Source organism: Chiloscyllium plagiosum, chromosome 10 (genome assembly GCF_004010195.1).
Source record: "Chiloscyllium plagiosum isolate BGI_BamShark_2017 chromosome 10, ASM401019v2, whole genome shotgun sequence".
NCBI lineage: Eukaryota > Metazoa > Chordata > Chondrichthyes > Orectolobiformes > Hemiscylliidae > Chiloscyllium > Chiloscyllium plagiosum.
The window spans coordinates 49,669,149-49,681,790 of record NC_057719.1 but is presented as its reverse complement, the minus strand read 5'-3'; the positions used below and the strand labels follow the sequence as shown (position 1 = coordinate 49,681,790).

General features: G+C 39.4%; 1 protein-coding gene across 5 annotated transcripts in view; it reads left to right on the top strand.

The window, feature by feature from the left end:
- slc35f4 (solute carrier family 35 member F4) overlaps positions 1–11,771 on the top strand; it is a 209,777-nt gene extending 198,006 nt beyond the window's left edge. For all 5 annotated transcript variants that reach the window (XM_043697745.1, XM_043697743.1, XM_043697746.1 and 2 more), the window contains exons 6-7: positions 5,493–5,582; positions 11,179–11,771. In XM_043697745.1, the coding sequence (XP_043553680.1) occupies positions 5,493–5,582; positions 11,179–11,420 (332 nt within the window). In that variant the 3' untranslated portion in view covers positions 11,421–11,771. The remainder of the gene's footprint in view (positions 1–5,492; positions 5,583–11,178) is intronic.
- Positions 11,772–12,642: the final 871 nt, after the last annotated feature.

Sequence of the window (12,642 nt, the reverse complement as noted above, 5' to 3'; positions counted from 1 at the left end):
AAATTCTGGAATCTGTTTGGGTGGTGCACTGTTCCTGGAGACATTAAATACATTTTGTAATCAATACAAACAAAGTTCCTACTTTACCTGTTTGATAGATTCAGATTGACAGGAAACATGGGCCAGGTTTCTGTACTTAACAAGAATTATTATGTACAGTATTACAAACAAATAGATTCTAACCCCAGGTAAACAACTATGAATTATCAAGATATAACTACACTAGTTAAAACTCTAACTCCCTTCTGATAGACACAAACAATCAAAGTAACATGGAGGTGGTGGATAAAGGGGAAAGAATATTATGGAAACAAGTCAAAAGCACCAGTCCTCAGGATTCAATGGGGTGTTCCTTTTGTTTCCTAAATCTTTTAATTCTCTTTTCCTTCAGTTCCTTCAATGCTTCACAGAAAGCATAGAGTGACTGGTCAATAAATTATGAAGTCCCTGACTCACTGATTAAAAGGAACAGCAGATGTCAGGGAAAACAACTGGCTTTCTTTAGTTTCATCTGTTTTTTCTGGAGAAATGCACTACCTTCCTTTCCAGATGTATTCAGGCTTCTAACTGTATCAATCACAACCACATGCTATTCAGTTGTCCAGGAACTAACAGAATTGTTGTCAGACTGATGGTCTTTGGTATCCATGACAGTCACAACTACACAAATCAATCAGCTATTTATTGTTGGCTGAAGCTCATTTTGCATGCTCATTTCTGATAGTGGCCTATATATAACAGCATACCCCTCTGCTTGAACAAAGCAGCAACATTAACACCATATATGATGAGTTTCCATGACTTGTTTTTAAAAATGGAAGAAGTTCCTTCTACAGTGCTTGCTTTTAACGTAGTCCTTTCTTTCATTTCAGTTCACAACCAAAAATACAGAAAATAAAATCATTTGCTCTTAACAAATCCTAGGTAACAATTGTTTTCTGACCAGAGAAGCTGTAAGACCATGTGAAGCTGTGTGAAAAGACTGTTAGGTTAATTGAGGCTCTAAGAATGGGAATGTCTCACTATACGACCCCAATCCTTTAGCCCTGTCCTCTTACATCAATGGTCTTGCAGGTGGCAGTTCAACTATCATTGTTTTCGGCCATTCCTTTCAAACCTTCAATGAAAATCCACAAAACTGGCTGCAGATTTGTAAATTTTTGGTCTTGCCTTGGTCTTATTTATTCTTATTGGCTTGGATTTGGTGATCAACAATAAATAAACGTTCACGGTTCATTTCACTTTCAGCTCTCCACAGACCTTCTGTGAATGTTTGCAGTGTGATTTACAGATACTAACATTTGAAACAGTATAGCTCCCTCTATTATGGATCTGGGACTTGTCTCATCGAGAAACTGATGCTCCACCTCTAATCAGGTTGAAGAATCTTGACTGAAATGTGAAAAATTAGAAAATGCCCATTAGCAGTAAGTTCATGGCCATTGATTGTGGCACTTGGCCCAACATTAAATGCACTGCTGATTCTCTGCATGCTCAGCATTACCTGTAAAGCTAGTTTCAATTAAGTAGCTTGAATTTCTTAATGCTAGCTGAAAGAGAGATGCAGTTTGGCTGCAGGGCTGGAGTTGATTGTAGAAGAGTTTCTCAGAAGGAAGAAAGTGGAGCAATCATGTAATGAGTAATCATGATTGAAAAAGGTGCTCAGCACCACTAATGCAGTATTGGAGACACAAAGTGGAGAGAGGCCTTCTCTCTGCAGGTAACTAGGGCTGGGCCTCTAGAAACAGACAGAAAGGAGTAGGAGCAGATGGTCACAAAGAGCAATGTTTGGACTTAAGTATCTGCCTACAGTGCCAAGACAGGCTCAATGACCACTTATAAGCTGTCCAAGTCAGTGAATGCATTTGTAAATGCCACCTTCTAACCAGCATACCACGATCACCACTTTTCACTGTTTACTCATCAACAATTTCCAGTAAACAAGACTCATGCCAGACATTCATATGCTTCATCTCACACTCACACATTTATCACTACTGATAGCCCCACATCAAGAGCTCAACTCAGCAAAGTCAAGCACATCAGCCAAATATATTGCAACACACTCACTCACTATCTTTCCTCTCTCTTGCTGTACAAGGTGGCCCATGAGAGATGGCAAGCCGCAGGCACAGTGGTATGTACACAGCCCTTTGCAACAGATCATCATGAATCACAAGTCAGACCCTGGAGAGTCCTGTGGAGTTCCCCCTTAGCAGCCAAAGCGATGTACACATTGTTTCATGACACCAGTGCTCTGAATTAGTGATGCAACAGTCCCGAAGGCTATAGGCCTCACTGAAAACATTAGAATGATAGTATGTTTCTGTATAATGTATTTCCTCAGATCCCTCTTCAGTCTCATCCTGCTGTCTGCAATGAAATGCAAGTTAAAAGTTGTGTAACTATACACCTATTTCAACACTCACCCTACCCCCAGCTCCATTTTCCCTACCCAACTGTTCCCTACACATTTACATTCTCAGATACACAAAATCTGCTGCCTGGCTAGGCATTGCAATCTGTTTCTTTTCGTTTTTGTGCATTTTAAAATTGTGAAAATGGTTAAAATGGAAGGTAACTTTTTAAGTTTAGTGTTTTGCAAGGACTGTTTCATGTTTTGAAAAGCTAGTAACCGGCCACTCATTGCAAGCATTGAATAATCAGCTGCTTGAACAGGTTGCAGGTGGCCTGGAGTCAAAAGGATTCTGTTTATTTTTTTAAATTTTTTTTTTTAGTGCACCAATCTTTATTCAAATTCCACCACCAGGAAGATAGGAAAACACCCGGGTAGCCAGTGACAAACACTGCCCTTCACATCAAAGGGCAGTGCTGTGTGATCAAAACATTGAAGGGGAGGGTAGGGACTAAATCAAAATAGAATTGGAGGGAGAAATGATGTGCTCCACTCCCTGCGGCGCCCACCTCTCCCTGAACAACTCCAGGGTGTTGGTCGACACCGCGTGCTCCTTCTCCAAGGACACCCGGGCTAAGGATTCTGTTTACAAGTTGGCAAGCAGAGGTTGATTGGTCTATGGATTAGTGACCAGTTATTGATGACAAGGTCCTTTTGCCTGCCAACAACTGTGTTATTGGCTGTCAGGTAATTAAATAACTCAGGGGTGGGAAAGAAGATATAAGGAGTGATCAGATCTATATCAGCTTAGGCACACTCTTTCTGTTTTTAATAGTCAAAGCCCACTTTAAACTTGAAGAAAAACAGTTAATTTTTCCTCCAGTAGTTTTCTGTAAGCTGTGACTTTTAATCACTAAATCAGAGACATTTTATAATTGAACCAGCTTCCCTGTATCTCTTGCAAGCCAGAGGAAGCACTGGGAAAATAAAAGACAAGAAGAAACCTCTGATCAGCCACTGCATAGGAGGACTAGCACAATTAAAGGCACTGGCAAGACAGGCAACAAGGAAAACACAAGGGTGAATAGTTCATTCTTGTTGATCAGAAGTATTGGATATAGCTTGTGTAGAATGATTGGTTTAAGATGCCTGTTATTTCAGGAGTTTGGCCAGTGAGAACTTTCTGATGGTCAAAATAGAAGATAGAGAATTTCAGAACTGTGGAACAACTGTTATTTGAATGTTTTTTCACAGGAAGTGGAGTCTGATGAGAAACTCACTATAGTCCATCCAGAGTGATGATGATATGCTTCTTCCTCTTATCTCTTTCTTACTCATCCTCCTTCTTTTCCTCCTCCTCTTGAAGTGATCATCAATACTTTGGTGACTAAGGCTGTGGCCTCAATATTGCCAGGTTGTGGAAAATGCAACAGATAACCATGAATCACAAGACAGACTCTTGAGAGTCCTGTGGAGCTCCCCTTCAGCAGCCAAGACTATGCACCCATTGTTTGAGGACACCAATGGATGTTCCTACACACAGCATCACTGTCACTGCAGGAGATCAGTCCACATTTGGCTGGGTCTTCAGTCTATCATTAGCCATGTGTACAGTTGGTATGTTTGGCACTGCGCAAGTGAATAACCTCATGGTTCCTCACATTATTTTTTTTCGCCACCTTGTTGCTCATTCACTTAATCTGTATCTCTTTGTAACCTTTCTGTGTCTCCCTGCCAACCTATATTTCCACTTATTCTTGTATCATTAAATTCCTTACTCATTGTATATAGGAATCTCCGTAATGCCACAACAGCTGCGAAACTGCAGTGTTGGTGATGTTGCTCACCCTTACCTGGAAATGTCGTAAGGCATAAACATCACCGTGGCACTGCTCTGGAGTTACATGTCCAATTTGAGAAAGTGCCATAATTCAGTGCTTACGTCCTTGGCAAAGTATTGTTACTTGAAGCTATGACTGGCTGAGGAGGAAGGGAGAGAGCTCTCTGAAGGCAATGCTTTCTGTTCCCAGCTCGCCTCCTCTTCTCCAGCAAAATCCACATCACTTCTTGCAGAAGTCCAGCATCACTCCTATCTGACTGAAAGAATTATGTAGGCACCTCCTTCAGCAATTCCACCAAATCTGCACTGAAGAAGAAAGTCAAAAGCAGCTGAACTGGAAATTGAATGGTGATCCCTCTGAGTAGAGACAGAGGCAAGGTGTTCACAAGACTTGCAATATCTAAACTGGCAGTTAGAGTGTGGAATCAGGATAAGATATTGACTAATATCACTAATCTTTACACCCTCAAGCTTCTAACAATAAATAATATCTGAAGGAATGTGACAGTGCACTTTTTAAGGTAAAGACAATGCTACAAATCTTCTCAAAACTCCTTAAAGATCAATGTCAAAGCAGCTGGGTTTTCTAATAATTATGAAATTAAGATTGAACACTATTATAAATCCACTTACACATTATTGGACATGCAAGTCCTAACCTTTTGATTTATTTAGTGGAAAACCAATTGGTACATATCACAGTTACATCCTTCATGGTCTTCAATGTTGAGTCTCTTGCTGACATACTGTCGTAGCAGCATTTATGGAAGAGCAAGGACCTTTAAGCAGTAACTTCCTGATATCCTTATTCAACTCTGTCTGTGCAATCACCAGGAGTCGCTGTCTGATTTACTCTTCATAATGGTAATGCTGTTCACCTCATTGGCCCCAGATTTTGTAATAAGAATAACAATATGTTTTAACTAAGATCTACATTTAATTAAAAATATTTTGATGGAGAGAAACAAATTCATACAGATTGTAAGAGAAGGAGTTAGTATTGACTTGGGCAAGACTCCAGCCACCTATTGTTGTTCTCTATATTCTTTGTGAAGATAAATGTTGACCCTCAGTAATCTTACTTTACTCAGATGACAACGCTAGCTGGGCTTGTTTGCTTGATAACCACCCCCCTTTAAAAAAAATACAGTTTCTGAAGATAAGTTGCTATCAATTAAGCCAATAATTGATGTCTCCACAAACAACTTGTTATATTGTCATTCTCCCTACATATGAAAGTGTTGAAAATAACTTATCAGAAATTAAATGTCCTTCTCATTTTCTTTCTTTATACAGCCTTCAATATTCTTGTGAACGTTGGTGTTGTATTAACATATCCTATACTCATTTCTATTGGAACTGTCCTGAGTGTCCCTGGAAATGCAGGTAATATATCTCTTCACTGTTGCTCTTTTGTTCCTTCATGATGGAGTAAAATTGCCAAATTATTTTCCAAGAGTGAAAACGTCTGTGCCCAAGGTGGAAAGCTTGGAGGTGGGACACTTGATGAGACAGGGTGGTGCTGTAACTAAACCTCGCTGCCTTCCTGCCTCCACCATGATCAACCTTCCTGTGCTGCTGACAATTGAGGTCAATTAATCAAAACTTAAGGGACATAGCCTTCTGCAGCTAGGACTAATCCAGCTGCAGCCAGGCCTGTCATCATACAGTGTTGTTAACAATATTTGTTAAGCTGTGGTGGCTTGACACCTCAAATGGGGAATGGGAGGATCCCAGATCAGTGTCACATTAAGGAATTGAACATCAAGTAAAGGAGTGCATACTGGGAGCTACTCCCCCAACCTTGCTACTGACCCCTTCTTGTACCCAACCCAAGAATCCCACTATTAACTCCTCCTTGTGCTGGGTACCCCACAGTCCCAGGGGTCCTGCAGCCACCATAGCCATCTCCTTGATGCTGCTGAATGTGAGAGCTGCCAGTGATCAGCTCTCCTCCCAGATCTTGAGTACAGGGGAAGACATGCTGGCCACCTTTCCACCCCTTGGCTGGCATGGAGCTTAGATGGTCTTCCTTGGAAGAAGCAGCAAAGGTCTCTAACAGATGACACCTCCAATGTTTAAATAGACATAGATTCACACAGCATGGAAACAGACCCTTCATTCCAACTCGTTCATGCCGACCATATTTCCCAAACTAAACTAGTTTCACTTGTCTGCATTTGGCCCATATTCCTTAAAAACTCATTTACCTGTCCAAATGTCCTTTAAATGTTGTAATTGTACTTGTAGTTACCACTTCCTCTGCAGTTAATTCCACATACAAACCACCCTCTGTGAAAAAGGTGTCCATCAGGCCACGTTAAAATCTTTCTCCTCTCACTTTAAAAATATGCCCCTAGTTTTGAAACCCCCACCCTAGGAAAAAGACCTTTGCTATTTATCTTATTCATGCCCCTCATGGTTTTATAAACCTCCACATGGTCACCTCTCAACCTCCTACACTCCAGTGCAAAAAGTGCCAGCCTATCCTTATAACTCAAATCCTCCATTCCCAGCAACATCCTGGTAAATCTTTTCTGAGCCCTGTCCAATTTAATAATATCCTTCCTATAGGATGGTGACCAGAACTGTACACAGTACTCCAAAATGTCCTGTACAACCACAATATGGCATTTCAACTCCAATACTCAATAGTCTGAACAATGAAGGCAAGTGTGTTAAACACCTTCTTAATCACCCTGTCTACCTATGATGCAACTTTCAAAGAGCTATGTACCTCAACCCCTATTTATCTCTGTTTGACAGCACTACCCAGGGCCCTAGCATCAACTGTACAAGTCCGGCCCTTGTTTGTTTACCAAAAATGCAATAACTCGCATTTATCCAAATTAAACTCCACCTGCTACTCCTCAGCCCATTGACCTAATCAATCAAGTTCTCTTTGTAAGAATCTTCATCACTATCTTCTCGACTATACCACCAATTTTGGTGTTTTCTGCCAACTTACTAACCATGCCTCCTAAAACAAATAGGGTACTGCCTATACGTCGTGGTTACAAAGATTTTACACTAGTGACAAAACATTGGCAGATATTTTTGCCATCACTGTCTGGATGAAACTCTAGTTAAGTGAATCACCCACCTGTTTTTATTCCATTGTATCAAGTATTCCCAGTTGAAAGCATTTGAGACAAGGTTACTGGGTGTTTCCATTTAGTAGCTGCAATGTTGTTCAATCTTTTACGCCATTAGTTTATTATTCCCTTGGGAAAACCCAATGAAAACTGCGAAGCTCTTGCAAATACTAGTTATATTTATTCCTGTGAAATTTCCACAACTCTTTTATGTAATTTTCTAATCCACTTGTAATAGATATAACTAATTCTGAATGTAAGATGTTTTTAAATCCATCGAGCTTCGCATATTTTCACATTCTAATCTACCTATGTTTATTTATTCCCCCTTATTTTTCGTTGAGCCATTACACCTTCCTTAGGTCCCATGTTTCAGATCAAATAAATGGCTGTTATATACATCTGTTATTCTTTACAATGATTGTAAGTTACAATCTCAGCTAGTACAGAAGTAACGCCATTATACAAAGGAACTCGATTATCCGACATTCGATTATCAAAATAACGGATTATCCAGCAGGATCGCTAAACAATGTTATCCGGCATTCGATTATCCAGAATTTGATTATAAAAGTTGTGACAAATTGTTATGATTGACTCAATTCAAGACTTTTCAAAAATCAAACGAAATACTCCCCGCCCATGTCCTTCGGATAATTGAGATTCGTCTGTAATTGGTATTAATGACAGTGAATTAAAGAAGGTATCTCAGCCAGTACTATTTGAATAGTTTCATAGTTTCATAGAGGCAGGAGTAGGCCATTTGGCCCATCAAGCCTGCTCCGCCATTCATTAAGATCATGGCTGATCTATCCATCGTCTCAGCTCCTCCTCCCTGCATTATCCCCATAGTCCTTAATTCTCCCACCATGCAAAAACCCATCCAACTTGAATATATTTAATGAAGCTGCCTCTACTGCTTCATTGAGCAGAGAATTTCATAGATTCACTACTCTCTGGGAAATCATTTCCTCCTCATCTCTGTCCTAAATCTACTCCCCCTAATCTTGAGGCCATATCCCCTAGGCCTAGTCTCACCCACCAGTGGAAAAAATATGCCTGCCTCTATCTTATCTGTCCCTTTCATAATTTTATATATTTCTATAAGATCCCCTCTCATTCTTCTAAATGCTAGCGAGTACAGTTCCGGGTGGCTCAACCTCCCCTCATAGGGTAACTCCTTCATCTCTGGAATCAGCCTGGTGAACCTCTTCTGCACCGCCTCCAAAGCCAATATATCCTTCTTCATGTAAGAAGACCAGAACAGTGTACAATAGCTATCAGTGACTTATGATCACATGTTATTTGTGGAGTTTGGGTGAGCTCAGTTTCCAGAATCAAAAAGCAAAATGGCCAAAAACATGTAACAAGATCAATGCACTGACGCCAAACCAAAAAATCCAAGTAAGTCATACAGCACATTGAGACTTGATGCAATTGAACACAATTGTGAGTAACATTAAAATTGGGTTTGAAAATCCACATACTTAAACTAACCTTTGGTGGTGATAAGACAGTTCTGGGGTGAACAATGGGAGGAATCAGGATGCTCTTGACCTTATTGGATGACGCTTGCTGACTTTATAAAAAGTTGCAAAGTGAGCTCTTGCATTACCATCACTGGCCAATCAAGGGATGCAGAGACATATAGTCCCAGTGCATCTTTAGGGCAGTAAGTTCCCCTTCCTCTTTAACTCCAATAGCTCGCAAGCATAACTGTTGTAGTGCAAAATGTCTCCTTTAATTGATACTTCTGCATCAAGCTGATATTCCTTCAACTACCCATTATAAAGCTTGTGACAATCTGTTATGATTGACTCAATTCAAAAATTCTCAGAATTTATGTTTAGAATCATTGAATAGTTATATACAAAAGGAGGCTATGCAACCCATCATGTGTGTTCTAGCTATTTTCAAGAATAAATTAGTTTGTTTCTCTCCCTAGTCCTTTCCAGGAGCCTTGGACTTTTTTTTGTCACCATGTACTTATCTAATTCCCTTTTCAGACCACAATCAGAGCTGGCTCCACCACATTCTCGGGCTACATCCTAAACATACACTGCATTAAAAAAGCCTGCTTTCACATGTCAATATCAGTTCTTTTGCCATTTACCTCACATCAATGTCCACTGGTTTTGGCCTTCTTGCTAATGAAGCCAGTTCTTCAGTATCTACTCAAGATCCTTCATGGTTTTGAAGCGTTTTATCCGTTTCCCCCCTCAATCTTCATTAAGTAGAATGGCCCCAGCTTTTTCCCAACTAGCCATGTCGCTGAAGGCCATCATTTCTGTAACCAGTTTCATCAATATTTTCTGCATGAATCCTTCACTTCCTTTCAAAAACATGGTGTCCAGAATTGGATACAACAATCCAGTTGAGGCCAAGCTAATATTTACAGAGATTCATTATAACATCCTTGCTATTGTACTCAATGTAAAGCTCAGGATACCATAAAAAGGGGTTTTCAATCACTTTCTCAAACTGCTTCACCATTTTCACTGATTTGTGCACATACACCCCCTAGCCTTTCTGTTCTTGCATCTCCATTTTGAATTAGATCCTTTCTTTTCTATTACTTCTCCTTGTTCTTCCCACCAAAAAAATCACTTGACTAATCTCTGCATTAACATTAATCTGCTATTTGTCTACCCAATCAACCATCCTGCCTATATCTTCTTGAAGTTACTATCCTCCTTACTCCAATATTGAAACTTTATATCAAGTGTAAGTTTTGAAAATGTGCCTGTATTTAAGTGTCTAAGGGCTTTAACATGCATCAAGCAGAGCGGTAATTCTATGACCAACCCCTGAAGAACCCTACTGTAGACCATTCTCTAGTCCAAGAAACAATCATCCACCACTACCCTCTGTTTCTTCTCATTCATTCAATTTTATATCCACTCTCCCACTGTTGCTTTTTTATTCTACAAGCTTTAGATTTGCTGTGAAGCCTGTTCTGTGTCACTTTATCAAGTACATTTTGGAACTTCTTATACACCTCTGCAACATAATCTTCATCTTCTAGGTTTATCCTTAGATCCATTGTGAGTTATGGTGTAATAATTCTCAACGCCTCTGGCAATTCATTGTTTACATTGTATCAGCCGTGGATTGGTTGTTTCTGAAGCAGAAAGTTCTGGGTTCAAATCCCATTCATGGGCTGGAGGATAAAAATCAAGGCTGATACTCCAGTTCAGTGCTTAAGGGAGCTTTATATTGTTTGAGGTGCTGTCTTGTGGATGACACATAAACAAAGGCTCCATTGGCCTGCTCAGGTGGATGGTGATCCAAAGGCACTATTTCAAAGAAGAACTGGGAATGAATTGGATGCAAATCACTTTTGGAAGTTCTGAAGATGTGAAAAATACAATAAAACTGCTGGTTTGTTCTTTTCTTCCGCAGGCACGTTTAGTTTCATTTAAGTTTGCCATGGTATCAGAGAAGCTTACCTCTGGCTGCATCTACCAGGCATTTAGGCATTTACTGTTCATGATACTTGAAAAAAAACATTAATGATCAACTATTGGAATTGCAGGCATGAAGTTTCAACCTTTAGGATGTATTCACAAAATTACTGCTTTAAGGTAATCCCCATTTTACTAGTAGAGGATAAAGCGGTAAAACCAGCTATGGTGATTTCCAGAATTCTGCAATTTTATAAAACAGCGCATCTGATTCTTCAGCCTGGTTTTATTCAGGTGACAAGTTAAAACTTGTTAGGTATAAAATTTCATACTTTTAGTTAGGATAGACGGAAACAATGGGATAACTTTGAGGCTTCTCTGAATAACTGTTAATTTGCATATGGTTTTCTGTAATTATATAAAGTTCCAGGTCAGACTGTTTAATTTGCATTATTGATACTGCGTTATCTTTTTTTTACACAGCTGTTGACCTTATGAAGCACGAAGTGATATTTAGTATGGTGAGATTGACTGCCACTACTATCATATGCATTGGCTTCCTGCTCATGCTTCTTCCTGAAGAATGGGATGAAATAACTTTAAGGTTTATTAACAGATTAAAGGAGAAGAAGAATGAAGATCAAACAGAAGACACCACAGAGTCTAGTGTCCACACTCGGAGCAGAAGTAGAGCAAACGGAACAGTTTCAATTCCTTTAGCTTAAAAGCAGCTAAGTTTTAAAATGCACGAAGATGTATATTCTGTGAATATAATTTAGTTGTGTGAAATAGTATGCTATTATGACAGTATTACTTTTTGAAGCAAAGATCTATGGTATACAATATAAGTATGACACAATAAATTATTAAAAACAACATCATTGCAATTTAAACTTTATAAAATTACATGGGAATGGGTGTTAATGTCAAATAAAGTTTTTGTAAAGGTCCTTGCATTGGGTTTTTTATTATTTATTTAATGATATGGCCTTTGGTTAAAAAGAACATTTTTTTCCTTTTGATTGTTGTTACTGCATTCATTTGTATTCTAACAAAATCAAAATAAAAGACTGATAGAGCACATGTAAAAGTGTCCTGATTTGTCATTTGTAGATTACACTGTGACTATTTGAATACTGTTTAAATGCTCCAGTTAATGTTTGTGAAATTGTGTTAGTCCATTATAACGAGACTGACACACAGCCGGCACTCCCTATGCTGGTTAGTGGCAGTGCAGTCAGTTTGAGTGGAACTGCGGGCAGGAAAACAGATTGAGTTGATACCACTTAAAGGCAGTCTGCACTTCTTAAAGGGGAGATATATGTTATATAAAATAATGGTTCTGAAGGGATTAATGATCATGTTACATTGGCTCCATCCATTCTACAGTGTGAGTGGAGAGAAGGGGTTCTAGCTTTTGGAGGGAGCATCTGTACCAGCTCCCTCAGAGCTTAGTAATCATTTGTATCAGATAGAGTTTTAATTATTATTTTTATTCATTTGTGGGACTTGGGTGTCGCTGCTTGGTCAGCATTGATGGTCCACCCCTATTTGCCCTTGAGAAGGTGGTGGTGAGTTGCTTTCTTGAATCGCTGCAGTCCACTTGCTTTGGGTTGACCCACAATGGAGGGAATTTCAGGATTTTGACCCAACAACTGTGAAGAAACGGTGGTATATTTCTAAATCAGGGTGGTGAATGACTTGGAGGAGAACTTGCAGGTGGTGGTGTTCCCAAGTACCTGCTGTCCTTGTCCTTCTAGATGGAAGTGGTTGTGGATTTGAAAGGTGCTCTATAAGGATCTTTGGTGAATTATTGTTATTATGCAATGCTTTTTTTAAGAGAAGTACCTCTTTTATAGATGTTCTGCAGTAGTGGATCGTCTCCTGTTAATCACTAGATAGACCCAAAACAATGCAAAGACAACAGGAAATAGCCAATCAGTTCTT